Here is a 27182-nt window from a genome sequence, read left to right on the forward strand (position 1 = left end):
ATGTGACTACCGATATATTATTGTACAGAAACTTAATTGTCAACTTGACCATTACTTTTACGAGTACCAAAATATCCATGGATACAAACAAGAGGAAATTGAGCATAGAGACGTATTAAATAGAATTAAATGCCCTGCTATAATTGTAGCATCATGTCAGTGCTATGTCCTCGGTCCAGTCCGGGTGTGCCCAATCTGGTGTGGGAGTGGAGAACTCCCAACCCTCTCCCTGTGTATTGGGAACAATAAATTAATGCCGTAGTGTCACCCTAAACTGACTACCGTATAGCGTGAAATTTTCGTGAGGTGCAAAATTTCACGTTTTTCGAGTGTAGAGCAATTATTGCGAAAATTAAAACTGAGATAAATTCCCACACACCGGTATTTATGCTCCTGGTGGGTGTAGTTTCCTGGCATTGAGACGCGAATAGTTCACGAACATTTCTCCTGAAGCTAAATAGCGAAAATTTTTACCAGCAAAAAATTTCCCGTTATAGGGTCCTAGAGTTCACACTTATAATGGGACATTCAATCTAAACCAGTGTCAGTTAGGTAGTATAGGTGGCATGTAAGAACCTACTATCTATGGTAAGACATACACTATGTTTGTGAATTCCGAAGTGGGCTTACTCCAGGCTCACGTAACTAGATCTATACTGAATGTGTAGCTAGTGAACATTTCTTAAGGTCTCCATGGCTAGATATAGAGTGGAAATAGTTATACCTAGACATTTCCTGTACTATGTCTTTGTAATGTCTACTGAACGTTGCACGCTGCTCGGCCATACAAACGCAGTGTCCAACAGAGATCTTTAGATCTCATTCAGATGTGCAGTGTTCTCACGTAGTTGTAAGCAAGCATAATTATCTCGTTAGCTGAATGGGGATTCACTGGGATTCAGCAAAGGAAACAGCTCGATCTAAGTCTAAGCTATGCTCAACTTTGAAACCTCTTAGTCAGAGAGTAATAGAGATAATGTGAGGACTACACAACATTGAATGTACATGTAAACAAGCATTAATGGCAATTGAAGAAGATCACGTGATGCATATCGTAACTCTTCTAGGTGTCAGTGGGGGGGGGGGGAGGGCAAATTAAAATGGAGATGCAACAAACAAAGTATGTGTATGTATAACTACCCACCTTGTACGAGAGGGCATGAAGGTACATGATAAGATCCGAGGGAGAGGGGTCTGGCCTAAACATGTGACACTCACTGCAGTCTGCATCTACACTAATATCAACAGCAGCACACATTGACGTTGTGGCCATGACAGCCTCGGTATCAGTATGTTCTTTAGTTGCTGCATTATCTCTACCACCATCGATTGCAACACTTTCCTTTGTGGAGTCCTCGGCATCTCTAGCAGAGCTCAATGATTCTCCAGTGGCTGTGCCCTGTTCATTGTGTGTTAATCTTGCAATTTGTCCATCACGAGAGATTTCAAGATCTGTCACAGAGACTGTATATTTCTGAATACTGTGGCTTGCAGATTCAACTGTATCTTCAGCTGATGACATCTCAGTTTGGGTTGCTCTCTCTGGAGCGTCTGAGCTATAGTTGGTGCGAACAATCTCACTGATGATACGCTCAATATTCGTCTGGTTTCCTGTACCCAACGAGTCGGGGGTTTGCCTCCAGGCAGGATGGTTGTAGATGGGGTCATTGACTATGGGATGTCCCAGCCACTGCAGGTGGACCCTGATCTGATGCATACGTCCAGTCTTGGGCTCGCCTGCATGACATGAATAGCAACCAAAGTTGCAAAGAGCAACAGAATAATTAGTTAATGCCTTCAGGTGTAAACAAAATGAAGCTTTCAAGAGAGAACACACCAAAGCTTGAGATAGGGTCTACCAATGTTACAAGTGCCCCACTTCACAGTACAAATTGACTCACATTGGACAACAGTGGTCTTGCCATTGAATGAGAGTCTTGTGAATGTGGTGTAGCAATCCTTTCCTTGAGGGTCCACCTTACACACTCCCACCTTGTGTGTCACCACCAGAATGGGCTCACTGCACACCACGGGCTCACTGTATGAGGATGATAAAAAACCAGTATTAAACATTAGTTTTGATCTACCGAACACACTGAACTGTACATGTAGGTACGGCTCTAATCGGATCATATAATGGCTTTGACACTAGGCCCCAATTATGGTTTCCAACATATCGAGGTCAATTGCTAACGTATACGTAAACCCAACATGAAACATTTTTAATGGAGTTACAATAACTATTGTCCCACTCACGTATCTGCACTTTTTGTGATTATCTTATATCGTAAAAGCTACATGTAGCTAGCCTGACCTTGGGAATTCCCCCTGAACTCTGCAAAGGTAGACCTTTGAAACTCTCCTCTCTCTTATCTGTGTCTCCATCTGCTGGGCCTTGTTCACCGAGCGTGCAAACATGAGCAGACCAGACGTCAGCCGGTCCAGTCGATGCACCGCTGTAAACGCATGAATTACAGGTCAAAAATCAATGATCGTCATTACATGAATATTTTGTAAAGTTGACAGACACTATAATTGAGATAAAAGGCTACTACCGTCAAGTAAGTGCAACACATTAGGATCTTTATTCTAACTGTCAGCGAGTAGGTAGTTATAGTGAGTGACTCACTGTGCAGGTTGAGCAGCTTATGCTCCTTAGCCAGGAGAAACACCAGAGAGTTGTGTCTGTACCTGCCACACGGATGAACCTGCAGAAATGGACAAGAAGCAGATGTATTATATGTCAGGCAGCTCTACACAAAGTTTGAAAAGAATAAAGTTTCGGGATAGGCACAACTCTATAACACCGGACTTGCTTCGTGTAACAAAGTGTCAATAGTGCCCATAATAATTACGAAGTAGATGGGGAGAGGTCCATTCTAGAACGGCTATTGTTCTAAAACAAAACTGTTAAGTTGCTAAAATTATAATAATTATGCGTGGCACTTGGTCCCATACCCTCAAATATCTCGTTGATCCCCCTTAGTCGTAATTCTAGACACAGCGCTGTCCACATTACGTAGGTACCCAAAATTAAGAACAACTCTAAGACATTCAATCAACTTAATAGAGAGAGGTACATACCGTATTACTAGAATATTTTGCAGGTGAAAAATCTTTGCGAATGAGCCAAATCAAGAAAATTTGACCCTTTGTGATCTAACTATTGCGTTTTGGCAAGGATTGTGTGTCACAACAGTACCAGTTTAGGTTTTTGCGACTTTATTGTTGCAAAGTGATTAACGCTCGCAAAGTTCACATACTTATGTTTGATGCTCACAAAACATTCTAGTAATACGGTAATTGAAATTAAAACATCAATAAACAGACACTTTCCGTGCGTCTACATAATCTGAGGTTATGATCCCCAACACTCACGGGAATAGAGGCTGGTTTGTCGAGCACAATGAGATCCTCGTCCTTGTGCACTATATTTAGGGGTGTGGCTATAACTGGGGGCTCATGCCGATGGACCCTGTGGGTAACCAGTTCGTTTTCCTTGACAACTGTCTCCATGGTAGCAACAACACCATTGACTGGGATGGATCAATACTCTGTTCGTATTGTTTGTGTGCACATAGGGTATGTTACAATATACAACTTACCAGTTACTTTACCAGCTTTAACAGCTTTCTCCTGCAAGAAAAAACACTTGACTTACATTATGTACATTGTAGGCTAATTAAACAAATTTTAGTAATTCTTCCATGACACAATTTTGCTCCTAGTTTACTGGGCTGCTTCTTGAACAGCATATACAACTTCTATCAAGGGCTCACATAGTACTCAGGAGTCTCTGACTGGAACTCTCTACAGAAAACGTCAATGACCTTTGATCCCACCCACCTCCCTTTAGCATGGGTACTGAAAGTGAAGTAGTATGGCTTCACACACCTCAAACCTGCAAGAAAAATCCGCTACAACGTAATGTGTTGCAAACTAGCTAGTAGATGAAACAGACTGGTTAAATTAATTACCATTTTTGACATAATAGGATGTTTCGTTGTAAATTTCCTGGGTGATTCCCGGCCTCCGCTTTCTGCTCTCGACTTTAAGCTACACAGGTGTATATCATCATGAGAAGAACAGTACACAATGTACGACAAAATTGAATCCATCCTACCACTGCACTGGTACCACATGTACCAAGAGCACACATATCATGATGAACTAGGGAATGAGCTAAGCACATGTTGACCATCTATCAATCAATCTGTACTTTTCAGAACAGCATGTTAGGCCTAATGCAAAACTCATCACCTTTTTCTTGACAGGAGTTGTACATCCATCCTCCCTGCACTGTGAAGGCTCAATGCAGCATTCACTCTTCCTCTTTGCCATTGCAGATCCGACACAGCTCTTTCAGGTAAAGATCGTCAGCAAGCAATAGCATACTTATGCTCTTTGCAGACAGGCACGTATTTACCTACTGAGCATGTAAGTATGCACTGATCTCTCTACACTGACTGCACTGCATACTGATAGGGTTAGGATTCTGATGAGTAGTTTGACTGTAAGAGCCTCCAGCAGCAGCACACATGTGGACAGGACTAAAGACAGCACTAGGAGTGATGTAAAAACACAGTTCAGTTGTAACTCATAAAATTATATCGTACTTGATGTATTTATACCTAATAAATGTGCCACTATAATTTAAGCGCCAGCTCAGACTGAGCAATGTATTTGATCATAGAGCTAGATGACTCCAAGTGGGAATTTGGTTTCAGCTCCTCCTTCCTCATAGTTATTGATGTGCGCGAGCGAGTATAATCACAGAATATATATTTTTGACGTTTTTTTCATCACAAATTGGCTTGTGTGGCTCAAAACAAGCTCACATTACGACTCAAACATGACATGGGTCAGGGTTAGGTTTGACGTTTTATGTTACTGAGGGAGCAATATCATCAAATCAGGGAATTTGCAATAATTCGTATGCATTTGCGCTGAAACTATTCACTGGAGTGGCCTTGTATTGCTAGATGCAGCTGTAGGATACAGAGGTTAAGAAATTGATCCCTGTACCACCCATGTCCGAAGACGCTATGACATTGCACTATATACAATCACTAGACTTATCACCGACTACCAGCGAGAGCACTCTTGTTTTATTAAGTTAAGCCGCTGCTCCTCTAGCCTCGATCCCAGGCCGCACTTCCCGCCGGTGAAGGAGGCTACTGCTCCTCATGCAGATTACGTACCAGATGAGACTGAACACACTTTTTTGGGCTCTAAACAGTTTGGCAAAGCTAGGGGCGCTTTAATTACATTAACTATTGTAGTACAAAAATTAAATTACACACACTCTCTACTATATAAAGTATACATGTGCCTCCTTCATTTCTAAGTGCTACATTTGAAAATGCATATAATTATACTAATTTTACTGTGGCACGCTGGATCTATACTATTTGTTTTTGGAGCTTGAATGTACATAGCGTGTATTTTTTATTCTTAGTTCCCAATATTATTTATCGTTTAGTGGCTCACTCACACATTTTTTGGGGTTTGCACGGCAGGTGGTATCAGGGGTGATAGTGTTGGACATGCGCAAGCTCTCCCCCACAGTGAAGGGGTTCACTCTGCAGGTGGAGGACAACTCACTGAGCTTCAAGTGTGGACAGTGGTAGGTGGAACATCTAGCAGTCGAGGTTTAATTATTAGATTGATGTACTCAAGCATTAAACGTAGATTTACTCATGGAGCGAAATTACAGATTTATATAACCACATGAATAAATTTATCACTTTATCTTGACCAAAATGATGTTCAAAAGTGAGGCCTACTTCAGTAATACTTACTTACTGTTCTGTCCCTTCCTAATACAGGGTGGACCTGTCCATTCCCAGTGAGGATGTTGTCGGTGGCTACTCATTCACATCTCCTCCGCACCAGCTGAAAGAGCAGGGAACCGTCACGTTGGCCATTCAGACCTCCGACCACCCCCCTACACTATGGATGAACAACAAGGTAGGAGCAAGAACCCTAAGAATAGAAAGACAAATTTCGTAGCAATAGTGTTATACAATACATCAATCATAATTATATTAGTGATGCTTTTCTTGTGTTTTTACAGTGTAAAATGGGTGACAGACTCTTGATCAGAGTAGGTGGGGACTTCACATATGACCCTCCTTCCAACTCCCCTGCCGACATACTACTAATTGGTGGGGGCGTTGGAATAAATCCTCTATTCGCAATGCTGCAACATCATACCTACCTACAGCAAGCAATGGCTCGAACGTTAGAACAGAGAGGTCGTGCTCACCTCCTGTACTCTGCTCGGAGCAGGGAAGAGCTTCTCTTCAAGGTGAGGTGGTCTGTGAGTGACTGAGTGCACTCTAACTTAGTGATTGTGTCCCTACCCAGGATCATATTGATGGGTTGGTAGTGCATTCCAGTGGACTAATCAAAGCGAATTATTTTGTGACAAGAGAAGAGTACAGTGGTCCTCACATCAGAGGTAGGTAGGTAAGTTCCCAATGTACATGCAAGCAGTTGATATTAAATGTGTAGTGTATAATAGTCAGGATTTCTATTGTATCTCAGTGTGTGTATATATAGATAAGTTTTGAAGCTCTATCTGATTTGGTTTCTAATACAGCTGATCCACGATTCAGATCATATTTGTTCTGTTCAGCCAATTTACTGCATTTCCATGCAGCTAGACGGATGGTTGAAGGTGATGTACGAGCAGCTCTCTCACTATTGGACACCTCAAGGCTCCAGTGCTACGTGTGTGGACCACCCCTCATGACAGAGAGTGTCTTAGCACTACTGATCTCTTGTGGAGTGGACAGGCATAGAGTATTCTACGAGAAGTGGTGGTAACTGTTAATACTTTTTGCAGTCTTGCTGTCTTTTCACATTGATTGTCAATTTTAATTTATCTGTCCAATCATAATTTGTGTGTACAGTCATGTGGAGACAATCAAAAGAGAGTGTTGCCTCAACTGTTGAGTTTTTTTTTGCTTCTTGATATTGAATTTCATTTCTGAGGTGCTTTCTCAACTAATGTAAATATGAATCGCATTCTTTAGCGTATCCTTTTATGAGATACATTCTTGCTAGTGTCCAAATCACTATAAATTATAAAGCTAACCGAAATGGTACACTTCTGTTTAGTTCATTAGCACCTCGGTTATATTAGGTCGATCACTGGGATCCTCTTCATGTAGCAAACAATCAGCTTGTACACAACTAAACACTCTCTCGATCTCTCTGGAGTCTGGAGGTCTCCTTACTCGAAAATTCCATGGTGATCTATTGCTTGGGCCTTCTGTACATTCACTGTTCACTCTGGATCAAAGTTTCTTCATTCTTCTCCATACTACTAGAAATATGGAGATGGGTCTGAGCAAGACGAATCTTACATTGTTGGACCATGTTTGTACCATAATCTTGTATTTCAGCTAAACTATTTGCAAACAGCAGTGAAGTTGTTGCTTTTTGAACTAGTCCTGGTGTTTTTCTTCCACTTTCAAGCAAAATACAAGCATGTTCAAAACTGATGAGCATTCTTTCTTCCCCTGGTTCACAATGGGCAATAAAGTTGAACGCTGTATTGATGTGCGCTTCAGCTTTGTTGTGCTCTCCTTTGAACTTATGCATTCTGGCTAGCACCCACTCACACCGTCCCTCTAGAACTTGTGCATTGGAACCTTGGCTATACAAGTTATTGCACATTTTCCTTGCCCTTTCTACTCTTGCCAGCACTTCTAATTGGTTGTTTTTGATGAATGGACTGCAGCTTTCCAAAAGCAATGCAATTTTCATCTCTAAAGGTGTTAAGCTTGAACACAGTTCCTTAGTAACAAGTTCTTCAGCTACTCTATACGAGCCCTGATCTCCACTCTGATGATAGTTTCTGATTTGTGATATTATTCTCACATATCTCTCTGTTGTGGTCCCTTTAAGTGGCTCTAAGAAATAAGTAGCACATTTTCTGGCCTTTACAGATAAAGGGATTATTCCAGGGTCACTGAGTTTCCTTTTCTTTGTGCTTTTTAGAAGACTATAGATGTCATTGTGGACTGGATCCATTGCTAGGCATTTATTAACAAATAGCAGATGTGCTTTAGGGCCTTTTGTTTTCAAGATTACTAAGAGAATCCTTGCTTTATCTTTTTTCGTATTAAGTGGACTTCGTAATTCATCTATATCATCATCTGTGACAAGTTTTTGTTCTATCAGATATGGCTCCAATTCTTTTACATCTACTTCTCGCAAAACGGTTTGCATGTTGTTATTTATCATCTCCAGTAGCTTTTCTGACTCCTGTATTTCTTCATCTGTTGCAAAACGGGTACCCCTAAGCAATGAGACGATGTACGAGTGCCCCATGTGTTCTGTGTCCTCCTCAAGGTTACTGAGAAAATCAGAGTACGCACTTTTATTTAGGACTTCTTCATACAGAAGGGTCGCTTGTTTTCTTCTCGTCATGAATTTTCCATTGATATGATCAGTAAGACCAAACTGTTGGATAAGTGTACAGAGCTGTGATGGGTTCAAGCAATCAAGGATACTGTCTCTGTGCTTGATTAGATTCTCTTTTATACTGTCTTTTGAACTCATTAGGGGGACTGTGTGCTTGTCCTGCAGCAGCCACATTGGTTTTGATACCTGCATTTCTCCTCTACTATCTATGATAGTACTGTAAACACATTACATCATCAACTTCCTTCCCACACGGTCACATTCCATGTATAATTATAGTAATTGCAATATTCTGGGTAACTTGGCTGTAACCAAAGTTATAACCACATGCATACATGTAACCAGGAGCCCAGGACACTCCTGACATGATGTAGCTAATGATTATGAACACTGGAGCACTGTACAGTGTACACCATAATGACTTTGCACAGCCTCAGAGCAACTCCATATGACAATGAAATTCAATGGAGAATGGTGTTACTGTATCAAAGTGTCCGGGTTCTCATTTCGAGATAACATTACACCCATATCATGCAACTTATTAGCCTCGATCCCAGGCCGCACTGAAGGCCTTGTGAATGAGGCTAACAACTATAAAGCTAATGTTGCATGCAGTAATGCATGTTGCTTCTCTTCCCACCACACTGACACCGCCACCCCCTGTGATATGATGACACTTGTTTGATATAATTATAGGGAAACTTGCAAAATAATTATAATACTGCAATTCAAGGTCAATAATACTGTGGTTACAAATGTGGTCACAGCCAAGTTACACAGAGAATTCAAGTTTTACTGAACAAGTTTGTTTGTCCAATTCCCTGTGAAAGCAATAATTATTATGAACTGAACCCAATATGAAATGAATAATGAAAAGCATAGTTGTTTGACATTGTCACCTATCTATTAAAGAATCCTAGCTTAATTGCCTAAGTTTTATGAATCCAACTTCATGCGTTAAATTATGTTCCTGTGCTATTTCCATTGCTTGCTCAGCATATGCACTGGCTTTCTCTATTTTATCATCTGTTCTGTACACATCTGAGCATGTCATGAAATAGAGACACCTGGTTCTGGGCCGCATGTGTTGTTGATCAATTTCCCTCAGCAATATCTTAGCATCTTCTCTGTTCACCTGAGACACTTCTTCTGTACTCTTCCCAGGGCTACGAACAGACGATCCAACATAGGCCTGAGCAAGACGAATCTGGCAAAACTGAATAATTTTCGTTCCATAATCTTGTTCGGTTGCTAAACTAAGCACAAACTTAAACGAGTTTATGGTTCGTTTTTCTTCTCCTATTGATTTATTCTCACAATCTAGGAGAATGCAGCCGAGCATGAAGCTTGCTAGCATGTTTTCCTCTCCTGGTTCACAGTTCGCTATTAAGCTGAAGGCTGTATCAAGGTGCTTCCTTGATTCGTGAAGATCCCCAAGGAGCTTGTATAGCCGCGATAGGACCCACTCACATCGTCCCTCCAAAACTTGTGGGTTGCTATCCTGATCGTACAATTGTGTGCACATTTTCCTGGCTCGTTTCACTCTAAGAAGTACTTCTTCAGATTTTTTACTTAAAACATACGGATTACAGCTCTCTAAGAGAAGAGCGATTTTCATCTCCAAAGATATTTCTGGAGACATTAGTTCTCGTTGTATTATTTCTTCTGCAGCCGTCCACGACGCTTGACCACCTGTTTGGTGTTTTTCTCTAATTGTTGCCATTGTTTGTATGTAGCTGTAAGTTGTGATACCTTTAGGTGTCTCTAAGAAGGATGGATATCGTTTGGTGACTGCTGTAGTACTTGTACTTTCACTGAATGATGTCGCGTCCGTGGATGCCCTTCTCTTCATTGAGTCTCTTGGTACTAGTAAAAACTTCTTCAGATCAGTATGCACCTTTGAACTAAGACACTTTCGAACAAATATAGAGTGTGCAGTTGGCCCTTTGGTCTTGAGAATAGTTAGAAGCATCTTTGCTTTATCTTGTTTAGTGTTTTGTGGATTTCGGAGCTTCTCTCTTTCATTGTCAGTGACAAGTTTCTCTTCTATAAGATACGGTTCCAAATCCGTTACATCCAGCTCCTTCACCACCATTTTTACATTCTTCTGTATTTTATCAAGTATTATCTCAGAATCTAATAGTATTGTTTCATCTGCTGCAAACTGAACGCCCCTAAGCAATGAGACAATGTACCAGTGCCCCATGTGTTCTGTGTCCTCCTCAAGGTTACTGAGAAAATCAAAGTACGCACTTTTATTTTTTACTTCCTCGTACAGGAGCTTTGCTTTTTTTCGTCTTGTTAAGCGAACATCCATGCATTCTTCATCGAGCTCAAACTGATCAAGCAATGAATATAGTTGCGATGGATCAAGGCTATCAAGAATGGATTTTTGATGTTTCGCCATGTTCTCTTTGACAGTATCCTCTGCAATCACTGAGCTACTTCTAGTGCCAGGAGAAAATCTGCTCTTCATAAAAATTGTGTGTGGCATTGCAGTTGTAGGGATTCCAACTGTCAAATTAGAGCCCTGGCCGCCCCACTGATATTGTCCACTTGCCTGCATAGTCTAGTAAGTTCATCAAGGTCAGAGGCTACAACTTCACTTCCTTTTGGTTAACTTCTAAGAGTTCCACCTTAGAGTGTAATCAACTGTCATGACTGTCATAGTGTTACACCATAGATCTATGGGTCAAACACCTTAGAGTGTAATCAACTGTCATGACTGTCATAGTGCTACACCATAGATCTATGAGTCAAACACCTTAGAGTGTAATCAACTGTCATGACTGTCATAGTGTTACACATGCATCAAACAAGCAACAGATGATACAACAATCAATCGCCTTTTTCTTCCATAACAATATCCATGTAATTGAAAATCTTAGCACAACAAAAATAATGTATTACGAGTTTAATGTCTGATCAGTCAATTGTTTCTTTGCCTCCCTTAAAATGGCATCTTTCCACTTGAGGTAAGTGTCATCAGTTGGGTCACTCTGAATCCTACTGTGGAATGATTCCCTACCGATGTGCTTCGTGACGGATGGCTTGGAGTTATGATCAACTGGCATGTCTGTAAAAAGTAAATAATGGTTCTGAAATGTCACAACATAATTAGGATGATAAAAGGACCCTTGGAATATATACACCTCTCGACAATACAAAGTTTTTGTTTAATAATTAGCATTACATAGAAAACATACAATCTGTGTCTTGTGTTTACTTCACAGACTGTTGACATCAAACTTACCAATTGTGGTCTCTGTGTCTTTTACTTTTGAAATTGTGATGGCTTTGCTCTTCTTTCCTTGTTTAAAAGCATCTATATATGCAAACGAATAGTAAATAATATTGAGTGTATTATACGGTCTGTAAAATATATGGGACAGAGGTTTCTGCACCTAAACCATGTGCCGGTACGTATGTACATGTAGTATGGTGGCTAGTAAGTGGGATGGTTAATCTACAGTTCATATGCAGTCTTGTATACCAATATCTTTGGGTGCACACTGGTTGATCTCCTCCAGCACATTCAGGAACATAGCTCTTGTGCTTTGAGAAGCTCCTTGATACTTACTCTTGTTACAGTGAATCTTCAATAACCTGGTCAACCAATAAAACGTATAATGCTTATGAGGCATCCAAAAAATTGTGATACCATAATTATATCTTCTAATTTATCAGACACTTCTAATTATCCCGGACACTCTTCTGGGCAATTTTCGTTGTTCTATAATACAACAGACACTCTGATGCTACTAAATATCCAGACAATACCTTGAAAAGTTGAGTTACATTCATAGCTGGCCAGTAATACTTAGAGTGCTGCAGTTAGATAGCTTTGAGTAGCTATTGAGTAGTTAGTTTTAGATTGCTATTGCAACTATTCAGTTGCACACTGTTCTAGCTAGCTCGCATGCAGCTGCATGCTTGTTCTAATTATTCCGGACACTTCGCATGCTCTATAAAAATCTGTTCCAATTATACCCAGACAATTTCCAAAATCAATAATTTTTTGCTGTCCGATAAATTAGAACATAATTATACGGTACTTTATAATGTCCTATTATATATTATATATTGACATTGTAGGTAAGCTAGGATGTGTATATTGAAGGTATATACCGTATTGCAGGTAAATTTGGCGAATGAGGCACTATTGGCGATTTTTACATTTGACGATATGCAGCATCGTGCGATCTACTGGGACTGAGTAAATATGGCAACCATTACCTTCATTCGTCATTCCCCAAATTGTCAAATTGATCCGCTATACGGTAACTGCACAAGAGTTTAAGCCACTAATGCACCCTACATGACTTGCAAATGAGAACCACAAATACAACTGACATTAATACTCCAGTGTCAACAGTGTGATTTTTTTTATGCTCATACAGGTAGTCAGTTGTGGCAGACTGGCAGGCGGGTGATCATTCGGTACAAGATTAGTAATTGTCAATCAACTGTTAGTTAGGTCAATGAAGGAGCTCACTTGCAGGCGCAGTAGAGGGCAGCTGCAGGGTAAAGAGGTTTGGTCAGGTCCAGAGCTTCTTTCTGGGCAGCTGTGTACTTTCCGTCGATACGCTCTCTATATCTACACAATGAACAATCAATCATGGATCTCAGGTGAAGGTCTAAACAGAGATGTGACCCTCAGCATGGGGCATCTAGAATTGTGACAATATACCACAGAACATTATGATGTCAGGCTTTCAATGAACCCATGAGATAAAACGATTAAAAGCAAGGCATAGGTACATTATAGGCTAGCTAATCATGGCTGATATACTTCACTGATATACTTCATTAGCCTCGTTCCCGGCACGACTTTTCTCTATTGTAAGGCTAGAAAAATTGGCCTGGGAAGAGGCTAAGAGTTTATAGACTACAGCAAATGCACAACAAAATGGCTTGTGATCTATTTAATCTATGATTAAAACGTCTGCATTACCTCTTCAATATCTCATCTGCCAGTGCCTCCCCCTCAAAGTTGCCGAACCTCATCGCCAGTTCCTTCACCCCCACCTGTCCGGCGACATTGAGCAACTTCTCTACCAGCTGGTAGGTGCTCAGGTAACCCCTGGGTTGTTGGCCAGATAAACACTGCAGCTGCTTCTATAAGTGTGGGAGAGTAAGATCACATTGAGAAGTATTCGTTTGACTTTTGCACCTCTACATTGCGGGGAGTGTAGATTTAGATCTATGTTTGAGGCTATAGCTATCATCAGTGCTGACATACCCCACCCTCTGATTTGTACAGACACCTAGACATCTAGGTGCATAATGATTGTAAGTAGAAGTGTTGCTTGGAGCTGACTTTTTATCCCTCTCACTTTGTTCACTGGCTCTCCCAGCTTCACACAGGCCAAGTCGATGCACACCAGTGTGAGGGAGGGCTCAGTTCTCAGAGAAGAAGAGCATTTGACCTCTGCCAGTCTATGGTACTCTTCTGCTTGTTCTGTCACAGCTCCTGGGAGTTTTAGTCGCCTGGAATAGGACCTCACTTGGTTCATCTTCAGCTTCTCTAGAGATTGATGATCTTTACCCGTTGTAACAGCGTTGACCGGTGTCATAGGAATGAATGACTCCCCTAAATAATGACTCCCGGTCACTCCTACCTAGGCACCAGTGACTCCCGGTCACTCACGCCTAGGAATAAATGACTCCCCCGGTCACTGACTCCTAGTCACGAATGACTCCCCCCTGGAAAAAATGACTCCCCCGAAATTTATATATGAACACTGATCCATAGAGCTAAAGAGACTTCAGGGGCTATACTAAGTACATGCATCCTCAAAACCTGTCACAGTGTGACTATACAATCAAGCTCAAGACTGTTATCAGGACTGCATGCATGCTATCTGTGAGAGACCTGTTTAATACATAGTATGACTATAATTACAGCTGTTCCTTATATACTGTAAACTGGTTCAGTTTAGCTATTAGTACCTATAGTACTTATACTACATTGTACACTCTGTTCACATTTTCACACGTCTCACGGTCACTGTAAAGCAAAACTTATAATACAACAACATCCATCAAAATAACAAATAGATCTACAGTGCATGAAAAACAAACAAAACAACAGTGCAAATTAACAGTGTATAAACAAAAACAGCTAGTGGAAGATAACGAAATGCTAAAAAAATTCTATCTAGATCTACAAGTAGGACAAAACCAATCTCCAAGTGGAGATACTTTAATACGAACACATTTATAATGATACCACACAGTACATGTGTCGCACTGGACCATTTCATCATAACAGTCAGGGCGGAGACAAGGGCAGTATATCGTAATTACTATGCTGGAAAATCTTTCTGGTCTCTTGCGGCTACTAACATCTTTTGACTTTGGAAATCTTCTGAGTTTCTCATTTTCAAAGCAACGCACAAGATGTGGCCTCATTTTGTCTTCATTTAGGGTGATGGTATCCAGATTGTCTCCTTGCAATGCGTGGTATGCAGCGGCAATTGCAAACAAACCACAGTTGTTACTGCCACTGCTCTGCTGTTGAATGGAGGCCACAGATAGTAACAGCCCATTGTGCGCTATTAAAGGCTTATACATCTGTGCGATTTGCAGCTCAGCACTTGGCTCCAGGTCTTTCCCATATTGGAAGCAGCTATCAAAGAGGAAAAGTTCCCCCTTGATGAGTGCTGTCGCAATCCAGTGATGCCTCTCTGTTACAAAGAATATCTGCACGGCTGTATAGGATATATATGATATAATTATTATACGGTACGGCCAAGGATGAGGATGAGGTATAATTATACCAATACTATAATAATACTACTATTAATTTAAGTAGAAATTATACCTGTGGCTTCACTACTAGTGACTGCAGGAAAGGACATCTTCTGAACCAGAAGAGTAGAATAACAGCCTTCAATATTTGGAAATTGCATTCGCATCAGTTTGTGCGCAGCATACATATGACGGTCAGAAAGCATCCCGCTCTCAGCAAGAACTACATCCTTGTCTCCCGTCCTCAGGTCCAAATCCTTCACCCAGTAACTTGAATTCTGTCGAATGTGCACACAATAATTATAATGAACGGTTTATAGTGTGCATGCACATAATTATTAATAATAATTGTAATTAACGATAGCTCCTGTTAACAAGTATATAACTATATACCTTTCTTGTTACAGATTGAGTAGTCCTTTGCTTCTTCAAAGGTGGCTCCATAGAGGATGCAGTCTTAACCTGAGAGAAGGGGGCGTCTCGCTTGCGAGAGGAGTGAGCATCTGGCTTGTGAGAGGAGGGGACGTCTGGCTTGTGAGAGGAGGGAGCGGCTGGCTTGTGAGAGGAGGGGACGTCTGGCTTGTGAGAGGAGGGAGCGGCTGGCTTGTGAGAGGAGGGGACGTCTGGCTTGTGAGAGGAGGGGACGTCTGGCTTGTGAGAGGAGGGAGCGGCTGGCTTGTGAGAGGAGGGGACGTCTGGCTTGTGAGAGGAGGGAGCGGCTGGCTTGTGAGAGGAGGGGACGTCTGGCTTGTGAGAGGAGGGAGCGGCTGGCTTGTGAGAGGAGGGGGCGTCTGGCTTGTGAGAAGAGGGAAAATCACAATTTTTTTCCCACAGCTTCTAAAAATGGAGTGTATAATTATAAAGAAACATGAAACATTAAATTAATATCGTAAAGAGAAATGTAATGTAATTATAATTAGCTTCAAAATCTAGAGACACATGCATTATACCTTGCTTGGGTCTTTCATAGGAGTACTCGTCAAAGAAGGGTTAAACTGATCGAGAGATTCATCGTGATGGTTGTCTGATAATTCGGAAGGATCCGAGAGAGAACTATGTTGATCAAAGATAGGTTTTTCGGAGTCTGAGCCATGGTAATGCTTTAACCGCTGTTGGTTAACAGCCTTTTTTAAGGTCTTTCCAGTCTTAGGGTTGGCAATCTTAAAGACTCCCTTGTCCAAGCACTCCACCACCGTGTATGGGCCTAACCACCGAGGCTTCAGCTTGTCTCCCTTCTTACATTCCCTGGCTGAATTCCTCAGCCAGACCAAAGTCCCAGTCTTAAACACCTATATAATTAGAAAAATGACATGGCTATGACATTAAACGAGTAATGAAAATAGCCATGCTACGCTCATACAATGATATAGCCTGCTCACCCTCTTGTCTGCATGCTTCCGATCATAGTACATCTTGTCCTTTTCTTGGGCATTGTCAATGTTCTTCTTGGCTTTGCTGTGGATATCATCCTTTAACTTTGTAACAGCTCGAGCATGGGTCATAATGGCACTAATGTCCCAGCTCTGCTCAAGTTCACCCTCGCTGCCTAACTCCAGTTGAATAGGGAGTACAGGTTTCCTGCATGTGGAATGTTATAACAATAATGCATGCATGCCAGATTATCATGTAATTATTATAATAATTATAATTATGAACAACTCACCGACAGAACATCAACTCGAAAGGTGAATACTTCGTTGCCTTTTGCTTACTCGTCCTATAAGCAAAGAGAATAGCGGGCAAGTGGTAGTCCCAGTCGGTCTGTGAGTCATTCACATATTTGAGTAGTGCTGTTTGAAGTGTTTGATTGAAACGTTCAGTTAGCCCGTTGGTTTGTGGGTGGTAAGCTGAAGTGACCCTGTGCTCTGTTCCAGTGAATCGAAAAAGCTCTGTGTTGACCTGATTAACAAACTCACGGCCTTGGTCCGATATCAGCACCTCACAAAACCCAAACCTGCGTGCATGTATAACCATAATCATTAAATACGTGTTATTATAATTATGTGTAGAGATGCATGTGATTACAATTTCACACACATGCATAGCTTACCGACAAAACAAGTTGTACAGGAACATTGCCACTCCAAATGCAGTTTTGTCAGGGAGTGGGGCTGCTTCAGCCCATTTGCTAAAATAATCGACCAATGTTACCACATATTTGCTGCCATTGGGTGTAATCGGCAAAGGTCCTATCAAGTCTATGCCAACCTATAAAGTGAATTACATAATTATAATTAATATATGATTGTGCTCAAAACAAATAATTATTATGCAATGCCATAAAAATTATAGTGTACATATACCTGATGCCAGACTTTGGGTTGTACAGATATCGGATGGAGTTTGGCATTTGTCTTTACAAATGCTGGGTTCATTCTCTGGCACTGGCTGCAGTTCTTTACATACTCTCGAATCTCCTCCACCATCGACTTCCAGTAGAATCTAGAACATATCTTGTCTATAGTTCTATCTCTTCCAAAGTGGCCACCAGCTGTTCCTGCATGCATGCGTATAATAGATTACAAGCATACATAATTACATACATGCTCTATTACCTACTATTATCATTTTACCAAAGCCATAATAATTATTATACCTGCATGGCAATCTTCGAGGATTCTTGATTTCTCCTCATTGCTGCGCACACATATCCTCCAGTCAGCTGCATCAGCAGCTTTGGTGTGCTTCTTGTAATATAGGCTACCATTTTCAAACTTAAAGTTCTGCCTGCATTTTCTTCTAAAGTTTGCCTTCTCTGTTTTGCTGTTAATAGTAGGAGGGTATTCTCCTTTTCGTAAATAGTTTTCAATCTCTTGTAAATTCTCCATTTCTTGCTGCCTTCTTCAAATGACATGACTGTGAACGATCACTGGTTTTATACCATAGATCTAGCTGTCACTTGCTGTCAACTACAGGATAGAACAATTAACCTTGCAACTCTGCTCTTCACACATTTATAGGTCTACATTCCAGCTGTCACTTGCTGTCTACTACAGGATGAACACTTGCTTCATTGCTACCTTGCATGCTACTACTAACCTTGCTCTTCATCCTGCATGGCTCTTCATTCTCTACTATATGTCTATGAGGAGTGCATGAATGTACTCTTGCTACTATATACTTACATTGATGGCAACATTGGCGGAACAAACATGTGCATAGGGGAGTCATTTATTCCTGGGGGAGTCACCCACACCTTAGGCAGGAATGACCGGGGAGTCACTCCCACCGGGGAGTCATTCATTCCTCTGACACCGGCAGACTGCCATGTTAGCTTTGAAGATTGAAGGTAGATAACTAGTCTAAACTTGCTGAGTGTACCATACCTATACTGTGCAAAGCTCGGATACAAGCACGATGGATATAGTACCAAACACTCTGCTCCATGCTCAGACAAGTCTACTCATTTGGCACAGTGCTGAAGGGACTCAGGCAACTGTGGTGAGGCTGAGGGAGAGAGCAGGAGACCAAGGAAACATTATCCTGGAAAATGCTGAGAGATTGCTGCTAGGTACCTAGTCTAGTCTACATGACTTAATATACACATGTGCTTAGGGAATTTGTGGGTAATGTACTTATTGTGGGCCAAATGCAATAAGTGGTATATCTAATTTGTTTGACTTTCCTATCCGCAGCTGGTCTCCCTTCATCCTCATTCGATAATGTCCTGAGTGGAGTGGTACCACCTGCCTCCTTATCCCACTCACAAGACCTCCTGGAAGAGATGGTCAGACTCCTAAAACCCTCAGGGACACTTCTCCTTCTGGAACCCGTCTCTCTACAAGATACCGGTATATAAAATCTAAGTGTATGCAATCTTTGCTCAAATGTGTTTGTGAGGGGTGAGGGCCCAAAGCAAGACTTCATAGACCTTCTTTAATTCATACTATTTCGATAGTTTATTTTTATCCTCACATTAGAAATGGTTTCCCTCTACAGGTCACGTGTCTGGACTTCGCTCTCTCCATAAGCTCTCCTCTTCATTAAGGCTAGCTGGCTTTGTTGACATATCCGAGGTGAGACTTCCTGTGGATCTCATTGAAAATCTGCCATTTGGTCTGTGTATTATAATAGATACCGTATAGCGGGTAAATTTGGTGAATCGAAGTGAGGGTTGCCAAAAATTAAAAATCTCCAGCTTGATACTCAGTCCCAATAATTATTGCACAAAATCAATAATACCATGCAGCATGATCGTCAAATTCGCCAATAGTAGTTTTATTGCCTCATTAATTTTGCCAAAATATTAGGCTTGCCAAATTTACCCGTTATACAGTATGCAGGTTTATAATGTGTCTCTAGTAACAAGGCTTGTTAGATAAAGGAAGGAAAGGGATTGGCAACGGTCGAAATATCCGTGATGTGCTACGTCGTCGACTTTTTTTAGACTCCATTTATAACTAAAAGTTAAAAAACATGGAAATCAAAATAATTATATAGGTAAAACGTCATAGGCTTACAGCAGTGCTTTGCACAAACTAATATTAATATAATACCGTATAGCATGTACATTTCGAGGGTATAAATGTTCGCGGTATTTGCTGATTAAGCATGTACCGCGAACATTTTATACCCACGAATTTAATATTGCATGCAGAAAGGCAGTCATTCCGCAAAAGTTTATACCCTCTATAATTATGGTAACACTTTTTCGTCTTTTACAGCCTCCATTTTATCATTTAGGTTTATAAATGTAAAGTGATCAAGGAGCCCAGTTTGTCAACATAGGCACAAAATTAATAAGCGGCACAGTCAAAATAAAGCACAGGACACGTGTCAGCCTTAAGGCCACCATACACCAGGAAACTTTCACGAATTGCCTTTTATTATACGCAATGCTAAGGTCTCAAGAGACTATTAGCTAACTAAAAGTGATATTACTTCATTTCGCAGGCATTGTGCCGGGAAATAATGCGCGTCAAGGATTGGTGTGTATGCAACTATGTAGAAACCAATGTAAATTGATCACGTGAGTTACTCTTGTTGCCAATCCCTCTCTTTCCTATATCTGGTTAGATAAAAGCCTACATAAGCAGAGGCTTACTCAATATTATTATGTAAGAGCCCATGCCGCCAGTTGAGCATGCATAGTGCCTTCCGGTGTTTAATACATGTATAGAACCTTGCATGTGTTACTGGTACGCCTGCGCCCATTGTTGCTCAGGTTGAAGTGGTACAGTCAGGTGATCAGTTGGAGGAAGGGCTTGTGAAGACGCTCAGTATTTCCAATCAAGACAAACCAAGTTTTGCTGTTGTCAAGGTAGGTGTATAACCAATAGGCAGCTAGTCTTTATCATGCTGTGAAGGTAGTATTGTCCCTAGTGATATTGAGCCCTAGTTAAATCCTCAGTTATTGAAATTGTTACATGAGACAGAATGAGTGGGATTATACATCATAAGAAGTGGCTAGCTATTATTATTGTGAGTAGGGGCAGTTACCTTCATATAATTTATGCCCATTGTGTGTAGGTCATGGCAAAAAAAACATCCTATGAAGTTGGAACAAGCTCGAAATTGTCTTTTGCCACCAAACTTGAGAGTAAGTATCAGAGGAAAACAGATCCATTGTCTATTCTGACTGTCTTTCCCCATCCAGGCCAAGCTGGGTCGAAGGTGAGTGAGGAGACAGCACAGGTGTGGACACTCTCTGCTAACGATGTCTTCGACGATGACATTGTAAGCATGATTATCGAGATTAAGTTTATCAATGTCAATGTATTGATATGCAGTTATGCGATGAAACATTTCTTCATACCAGCTCAGCTAATTTAATTTTCGCTCACATGTTTACCCTATGCCGTAATGTATTCATATGCGAGCATAAAATAATGTGTTTCGGCCAATTTTAAGGCTCCAAAAACGTTGTGCGTTTAACTTATATCCTCAATTAGACGCCACATTGATTGTACAGGCCTTGAAGTAATTGTGCAATACAACAAAAGTATGCTATATCATAGGCCACTTGCATTAATTTCTATCACTTTGGTATTGCTTCTCCTCTCCTTTCCTTACAGGACATAATCGATGCCGATACCCTCTTAGATGAAGAGGACTTCCTTAAACCTGACCCTCAAACCCTTAGAAGTAAGTACTTTGAATTGTGGTTTACAAGCCAGGTTTTAAACGAAAGCTCGAATAATTATACAATGTAGTAGGTCAGGGTGTGTTGTATCAAGACTACTTTTGGTTTTATGAAAGGTATACCATATAGCGGGTTATTTTCGTATGGTGGACATTTTCGTATATTTCGTATTGAAGAGCATCATACGACTACGAAATTGTTCTACTGCAATAGATTCAACGTCACTATCCTGAGCTGTACGAAAATTAAAAATATGAAAATGGGTCGTTTGTACAAAAATTTGCACCACCGCTATAATTATGGTACTGTATTTACTTGATTAAACGCCTGGGCGTTTATTTCATATCGAAGTCTGAAAAGGGGGCGTTTAAACGAGACTGGCGCTTATTCGAAATAGGTGTTTATTAGTCCAAACTCTTGCACAGCAGCAGTTATTATGCTCTTTTTGGCTGCTGCCACAGCTCTCAGCTTAAATCTTAAGTCATAGGAGTGGTGTTTCTCCCTCTGTGTTGGTATCTCTCTCTCTCTGCTATCACAAAACTATCTATATTCTATGCTGCCATGCTTTCAACTGGTTCCACGTGCTAATTCAGCTCCACCCACAGTGCCACGCCCATACATGGGCAATTATTTAAGATGGGCGCTTATTGACAAAGACAGAGCTTTTACCATAGGAGTTTAATCTAGTAAATACGGTATATAGTTTTGGGTTCGCAAGAAAAATTGTGAACCATATATACATGTAGTGGATTATTTTTCAAAAAAATTAAAATTGTGAAATTATTTAAGTTCTACGTCACTGCTGTACGAATATTAGAATACAAAGTATTTAATTGGGTAGTTCATATGAAAATTTGCACAACAAAAATATAGTGTGTTAGATATAACTGTTTACCTTATTATAACATTATCATTATTATGGGGAATGATTGTGAATCTAAAGAAACGATTATATCAGTGTTTTTTATCGCCTTCGAAGATCGCCTACAAGTTTCAACTATAACTACAGTCTCATTAGCAGTTAAAGCAGTCCATGAAAGTGTCTAGTTCGCTCAAACAATTCATTGTTGTGTCTACACACACACACACACACCAATCACTCTAGCTGTGCACGCAGCAGGGGTAATAAATGGTGTACAGTCATAATTATTACATGTATATGTGCAATGAATATATTTTATACAGTATGTGTATATACAATGTAGGTAATTGTGGCACTGACGCTGCAGGAAAGAAGAAAGCTTGTAAAAATTGGTAAGCATTGCATATGTAAGATGTATGCAGTGAGTGTATTAATTTGTACAGCTCATGTGGACTGGCTGAAGAGATGTCTGGGGAAGAGAAGGTGTCTCAACCAGCCACCTCGTCTTGTGGAAATGTGAGCACTGTTTAGGACAACCCCTGCACACTATAATTATAGTTTGTCTTTCATATTTTTATTGTTCCCTCAGTGCTCCCTTGGAGATGCCTTTCGATGTTCCAGCTGTCCCTATCTGGGTATGCCCGCATTCAAGTCAGGAGAACAAATTAAGCTATCTACTAGACAGCTCAATCCAGACAAGTAGAGTTAGATTGCAATCAATATTATTTTGTTGGCTATTATATTATTATTGTGTTCACAAATCGTGAATTGAATCAAAAATACAATGAATAAAAAGCAGCAACACCTGGGAATTATTTTTTCTTCAATACAAAGACGGCATCGTCAAGAGAGAAGTAGTCCTGATTCAAGTCTCCCTCACAGAGATATGGCAGTCTGCTCACTGCCATCAACTCAAATCCCAGTGGCTTCAAAGTCTTCTCCCACAGCTCCCCCACTCCCTCCTCCCAGCAATCCCCCTCATTTAGTGGCAAGACCTCACTGGGCGGGGCTTGGGATGCCCAACTCTCCACAAATGGTTGATATGGCAACACGAGAGTGAGGAGCAGGTGTCCACCAGGAGAGAGTTTGTTGTGCATGCGTTTGAGCATGGTCAGTGGTGTGTCACATCTGTCCAGGACGTTCAGACAGCTGATGAGGTCATAGGATACTTCCTCCTCGTGCCACTTCTCCACACTCAAAACCCTAATACATATTTATTATAGCTTTGATCGATCATACTCAATGTTGACAACTGTAAAGTCCTAATATTACCGCATAGCTAACTGGTACATGTATATTTTAATTACCTTGTGGGATTGGCTCAATGATAATGCAACACTGTAGTACCTCTCAACTTCACAAACCCTACATTGCAACCTTATAAGCTTATACTTACTGATATTTTTTCTTCCTGAGTGTCCTCTGCATGACTCTAGACATTTCGGTCACCCGAATGGACTTAACCCCAAAACTCTCTCGAATTTTGTCAGTCACATGACCATCACCTGAACCGATATCCAGGACAAGGGCAGGAGAGACAGATGGGAGCAACAGTGAGAGGTGCTTGGTGGAAAACACAAACATTCTGCCTTTCTCTAGTAGTCTGAAATTCGAGCGTATGTCTTGGTGAAAAATTATCCTGCTTCACTATATAGTACAAGAATGCAAGCTACCGTATTAACATTTTGCAGATGAAAAACTTTGCAAATGGTCCAAATCAGCTGAAAATGTATTGCATTCTGGCAAGGATCGTGTGTAATTATTACCAGTAAGTTTTGCGATTTAATTTTTGCGAAGTGACCAACGCTCGCAAAGTTCACATAATTATGTTTGATGCTCGCAAAACATTCTAGTAATATGGTATTCAACTTAAACGAACGACTTTGTTATTTAATTACGTCATTATATAAAATTTGAGTAGACTAAAACTCGAAAAATGGCTAAACTAGATCACTGAAGTGCTAACTCTTGATCGGCTGTTTACCTGCAATATTTAATAGTAGTATATATGAAGCGTGGAAGCTGGCTAAGTAGCAAGTAAAGTTTCGCAATGAAATTCTATCCTTTTTCCATTGTTGCTGGTACAGGATCACTTCAGCTGTAAAAACGTACCTCGAAAAAAGGACGTATGTATATAGCTGGCTAGGGGCCAAAGCAAGTTCTAGCTTCTTAGCTTTTGCTCGTTTTGACTCTGAAGCTTTAGCATCAAAATCTGCCACTTTTAAAACCAATAACTTGTTGTGTGAAGGCTATCTATGCTGTAAACACAGCGCTATGATATTCAGGTGAGTAGACTCAAAATACACAAACAAACAAACCAACGAACACCTATACCCGCTGGCCGCGGCACGGCCTCAGGTAATAATTACCTCTACATTTTACTGCGTACCCATTGATGCTAGTCTGTGAGAAAAACAGGCTCAGCAGTATCTGCACACAGGTGTAGAGCAGCTGAAGACAAATGTTTCCTGAATTTCGACGACTTTTGTTCAAAAATGCAATGGTTTCTTCGTCCTTGTCCAGCTGTACAAACTGCGAGGCAATCTCTGATGGGAGCTGACTGGTGTTACAAGTGTAGCGCTGGGATTGAGAAAGCATAGATACTAGTCTATGGAGAAAGCATATACCACATAATTATGTGATATGCATGGAGTGCTAGTGATGGCACTACAATTAATTTTGGTAACAACTGATTCAGTGTTCAGGTTTTACCATTAATTAAACTAGACAGTGGCTGATTGATTACCAGTTGAAGATATTCTTGATCTTCGTACTGCCTCAAAGCAGCCTCTAGAATTTTCTTGGAACCAGCTCTCATTGCCCACACACACACAACACAGGGGAAATTCCCACTACTGGGAAAGCCATGTGTGCAAGCAAGAGACCAGACAAGAGACAGGAAAGACCCTAGCCAGCTGCCAGCTAGTCCTAGGGTTGGTGTTGTCGAGAAAGTACCAACCGGTACCAGAAATGATAGATCTACATACATTCAGACACCATGCTACACCATCCCTTGAGCAGCATTAAACTGAGAATGGCAGAGAGAAGGTAAACTGTAGAAGAAAAGAGAGACGTACTGTAACGATACAAAAATGGCTGTTGAACAGAGAGAATATGCCCAAGATAACCTCGACTCTGTCACCAATAAATCATTCTGTAAGCCACTTCCCATGTGGTTGCGGTCCTTACCCCTATTAGTGATAGCATTGTTATGTTTATCTTTATTGATCTTGAGCCATGGAAAGTTTGGACTATGGAAGTGGCTAGAGGAGCTACACTGGTTATGGAGTCTACTAGTGTTTATCCTTCTTTTCACAATGGTTTCGTTCCCATTTGGTTTTGGTTACGTCATCTTGAACATGATGTGTGGGTATCTGTACGGTTTCGTGAGAGGTCAACTTATTGTGACGGTATCTGTGATTGTTGGTTTCTCCCTAGCGTTTACAATGTGTAGAAGCTTGTTTAAAGACTATACGAGAGGTATGGTGAATTCAACCACTACGTTGCAGGCAATACTGCAAGTTATCGATGGCCCAAATGGATTCAAGATTATCTTATTGACCAGACTAACTCCGATACCATTTGGACTTCAGACAGTCATGTTTGCTGTAAGTTCGAATCTTTGTAAACTCCCCCTCTCCCCGCTATGGTATCGATCGTAGTTGATAGCCAGGCAAAGTAAGTTTATAACTTCAGTGCTCTGTATATACATTGCACCTACAATGCTAGGACAATTATGTCTGGAAAGCATTTAATGGTGTCTACTCTTATTATAACAGCTTGAGCATGCAGGTATGTTTATTTACTGATCCACGTAGTCTATAACCTCGTTCCCAGGCTGATTTTTTTTTAATAGAACGAAGGTGAAAAATACAGCCTGGTACTGATTGTATCTGGGTGTCGTTAAAACCGGAAACAAAAGCAGAGATTCTTCACATTTTGTTTCTTGTCATAAGTTTAATACCGTTTAGTATCGTTTAGTTCTGTGTAAATGCTCTCAAGTATTAAAATCTAGCCATAGATATAGCTAGCTAGTTTAAGTCCCTTGTGTATTATAGGTGCACCAATGCAGGTTTAACCGAAAATATTTTAGTGTTTGATGCATTTTAATCTAACAGACTAAAGTCTATTTGCGTTGATGACCCCTGGAAGTTATGTGGTCAATTATGGCTTCATTTATGCTTTATGTGGTGGACAAGTATGCCTGGACTTCTACATGGAAAATGCTAACTTGGAGCTTACCAGCTCTACAGCATAATTATAGATAGATAGAAGCACTTTTTAACAAGGAATCCAATGGTGTATGAAACTCTGAATTTCAGTAAAGTATGCCGAAGTTATGACAACTTTATGAAGGTCAAACTCAACACAAATAGACTTTTAGTGAAAGGAGTGCCTAGACTGACTGCTAGACATTCACATGCTTATTAAATTATTGTGCCTTCATGATGTGGTCAAGATGACATAAATATATCTGGGTACTACATGTACCAGGAGTGATTAAGATGTCTATGTATTCTCTTACTACTCAGTAGTAGTTTATTGTGTCCTGCAGACTCCTGCTGCCAAATAATTCTGATAGGTTCATACTTTCCTGTGCGTTACCTCAGAACACGATGGTGCACGTTGTTGGCATTGTCTTTACCTGTACATGTACTCAATATACTGTTTCTGCTGGTAGGTGACCCAGGTGAGTCTCTACGAGTGTCTACTGGCCTCTGTTTTGGGACTGCTGCCCCTACAACTATTGAACACTTACGTGGGGAGCACTGTACGGAGCATGCAGGAGGTTGGCGGGACTCACAGCTATGTCATTTTGGCAAGTCAAATCATCAGCAGTGTGTTTTTAATGGCATACTTACTGCAAACAGCAAGGAGAGAACTAGTGAAGCACACTAGAGTAGCTGACATTGAGGCAGACATATCAAACAATGCTTGACACAAAAATCTGTTATTTCATAATTAAATCCTTTTTTATTCATGTCACCCAATCACGTTCATATTCCATAGCCAATCATTCTATATAATATTGATATTCGTTGAAAATAA

The 27182-nt window shown here is 40.7% G+C and overlaps 8 protein-coding genes across 12 annotated transcripts; 3 read left to right on the forward strand and 5 right to left on the reverse strand.

Moving 5' to 3' along the window:
• Nucleotides 1-7: 7 nt before the first annotated feature.
• Nucleotides 8-4423, reverse strand: LOC135341767 (pseudouridylate synthase RPUSD2-like). The gene is made up of 10 exons (XM_064538423.1): nucleotides 4261-4423; nucleotides 3978-4056; nucleotides 3780-3901; nucleotides 3606-3636; nucleotides 3379-3536; nucleotides 2630-2708; nucleotides 2315-2456; nucleotides 1902-2038; nucleotides 1145-1737; nucleotides 8-229 (listed from the first exon to the last, which is right to left on the reverse strand). Exons 1-10 carry the CDS (start codon nucleotides 4339-4341, stop codon nucleotides 152-154), a joined length of 1500 nt encoding a protein of 499 aa, XP_064394493.1. The 5' UTR covers nucleotides 4342-4423; the 3' UTR covers nucleotides 8-151.
• A 9-nt stretch (nucleotides 4424-4432) lies between these two features.
• LOC135341774 (oxidoreductase NAD-binding domain-containing protein 1-like) lies at nucleotides 4433-7000 on the forward strand. Of its 2 annotated transcripts, none has more exons than XM_064538432.1 (6): nucleotides 4433-4573; nucleotides 5520-5626; nucleotides 5829-5970; nucleotides 6077-6310; nucleotides 6370-6463; nucleotides 6665-7000. In XM_064538432.1, the coding sequence occupies exons 1-6, from the start codon at nucleotides 4499-4501 to the stop codon at nucleotides 6829-6831; spliced, it is 819 nt and encodes a 272-aa protein (XP_064394502.1). In that variant the 5' UTR covers nucleotides 4433-4498; the 3' UTR covers nucleotides 6832-7000. The 2 variants fall into 2 exon arrangements, with proteins under 2 accessions (XP_064394502.1, XP_064394503.1); XM_064538433.1 differs by having other exon boundaries at nucleotides 6370-6471; nucleotides 6665-6803.
• A 2150-nt stretch (nucleotides 7001-9150) lies between these two features.
• Nucleotides 9151-11058, reverse strand: LOC135341125 (uncharacterized). The gene has a single exon (XM_064537620.1). It carries the CDS (start codon nucleotides 11000-11002, stop codon nucleotides 9353-9355), a length of 1650 nt encoding a protein of 549 aa, XP_064393690.1. The 5' UTR covers nucleotides 11003-11058; the 3' UTR covers nucleotides 9151-9352.
• Nucleotides 11059-11263: 205 nt separating this feature from the next.
• LOC135341129 (origin recognition complex subunit 6-like) lies at nucleotides 11264-14027 on the reverse strand. Its single transcript, XM_064537624.1, has 6 exons — nucleotides 13773-14027; nucleotides 13391-13554; nucleotides 12932-13033; nucleotides 11930-12042; nucleotides 11690-11761; nucleotides 11264-11512 (listed from the first exon to the last, which is right to left on the reverse strand). The coding sequence occupies exons 1-6, from the start codon at nucleotides 14010-14012 to the stop codon at nucleotides 11343-11345; spliced, it is 861 nt and encodes a 286-aa protein (XP_064393694.1). The 5' UTR covers nucleotides 14013-14027; the 3' UTR covers nucleotides 11264-11342.
• A 398-nt stretch (nucleotides 14028-14425) lies between these two features.
• LOC135341124 (uncharacterized) lies at nucleotides 14426-18395 on the reverse strand. 4 transcript variants are annotated; one of them, XM_064537615.1, is made up of 10 exons: nucleotides 18229-18390; nucleotides 17786-18098; nucleotides 17493-17686; nucleotides 17240-17397; nucleotides 16853-17143; nucleotides 16569-16767; nucleotides 16140-16478; nucleotides 15583-16026; nucleotides 15263-15467; nucleotides 14426-15149 (listed from the first exon to the last, which is right to left on the reverse strand). In XM_064537615.1, the coding sequence occupies exons 2-10, from the start codon at nucleotides 18015-18017 to the stop codon at nucleotides 14593-14595; spliced, it is 2619 nt and encodes an 872-aa protein (XP_064393685.1). In that variant the 5' UTR covers nucleotides 18018-18098; nucleotides 18229-18390; the 3' UTR covers nucleotides 14426-14592. The 4 variants fall into 4 exon arrangements, with proteins under 4 accessions (XP_064393685.1, XP_064393688.1, XP_064393689.1 ...); XM_064537618.1 differs by having other exon boundaries at nucleotides 17493-17680; nucleotides 17786-18395; XM_064537619.1 differs by having other exon boundaries at nucleotides 14426-15125; nucleotides 17786-18395.
• A 69-nt stretch (nucleotides 18396-18464) lies between these two features.
• Nucleotides 18465-22931, forward strand: LOC135341128 (anamorsin homolog). Its single transcript, XM_064537623.1, has 10 exons — nucleotides 18465-18700; nucleotides 18825-18980; nucleotides 19129-19205; nucleotides 20354-20449; nucleotides 20659-20728; nucleotides 20786-20865; nucleotides 21204-21273; nucleotides 22477-22525; nucleotides 22577-22649; nucleotides 22723-22931. Exons 1-10 carry the CDS (start codon nucleotides 18547-18549, stop codon nucleotides 22834-22836), a joined length of 939 nt encoding a protein of 312 aa, XP_064393693.1. The 5' UTR covers nucleotides 18465-18546; the 3' UTR covers nucleotides 22837-22931.
• Nucleotides 22839-25122, reverse strand: LOC135341127 (protein-L-histidine N-pros-methyltransferase-like). Its single transcript, XM_064537622.1, has 4 exons — nucleotides 24880-25122; nucleotides 24523-24713; nucleotides 23530-23736; nucleotides 22839-23336 (listed from the first exon to the last, which is right to left on the reverse strand). Exons 1-4 carry the CDS (start codon nucleotides 25120-25122, stop codon nucleotides 22946-22948), a joined length of 1032 nt encoding a protein of 343 aa, XP_064393692.1. The 3' UTR covers nucleotides 22839-22945.
• A 103-nt stretch (nucleotides 25123-25225) lies between these two features.
• Nucleotides 25226-27182, forward strand: LOC135341131 (transmembrane protein 64-like). The gene is made up of 2 exons (XM_064537626.1): nucleotides 25226-25741; nucleotides 26815-27182. The coding sequence occupies exons 1-2, from the start codon at nucleotides 25226-25228 to the stop codon at nucleotides 27070-27072; spliced, it is 774 nt and encodes a 257-aa protein (XP_064393696.1). The 3' UTR covers nucleotides 27073-27182.

The sequence above is a fragment of the Halichondria panicea genome, chromosome 9 (assembly GCF_963675165.1).
Source record: "Halichondria panicea chromosome 9, odHalPani1.1, whole genome shotgun sequence".
Classification (NCBI taxonomy): Eukaryota; Metazoa; Porifera; class Demospongiae; order Suberitida; family Halichondriidae; genus Halichondria; species Halichondria panicea.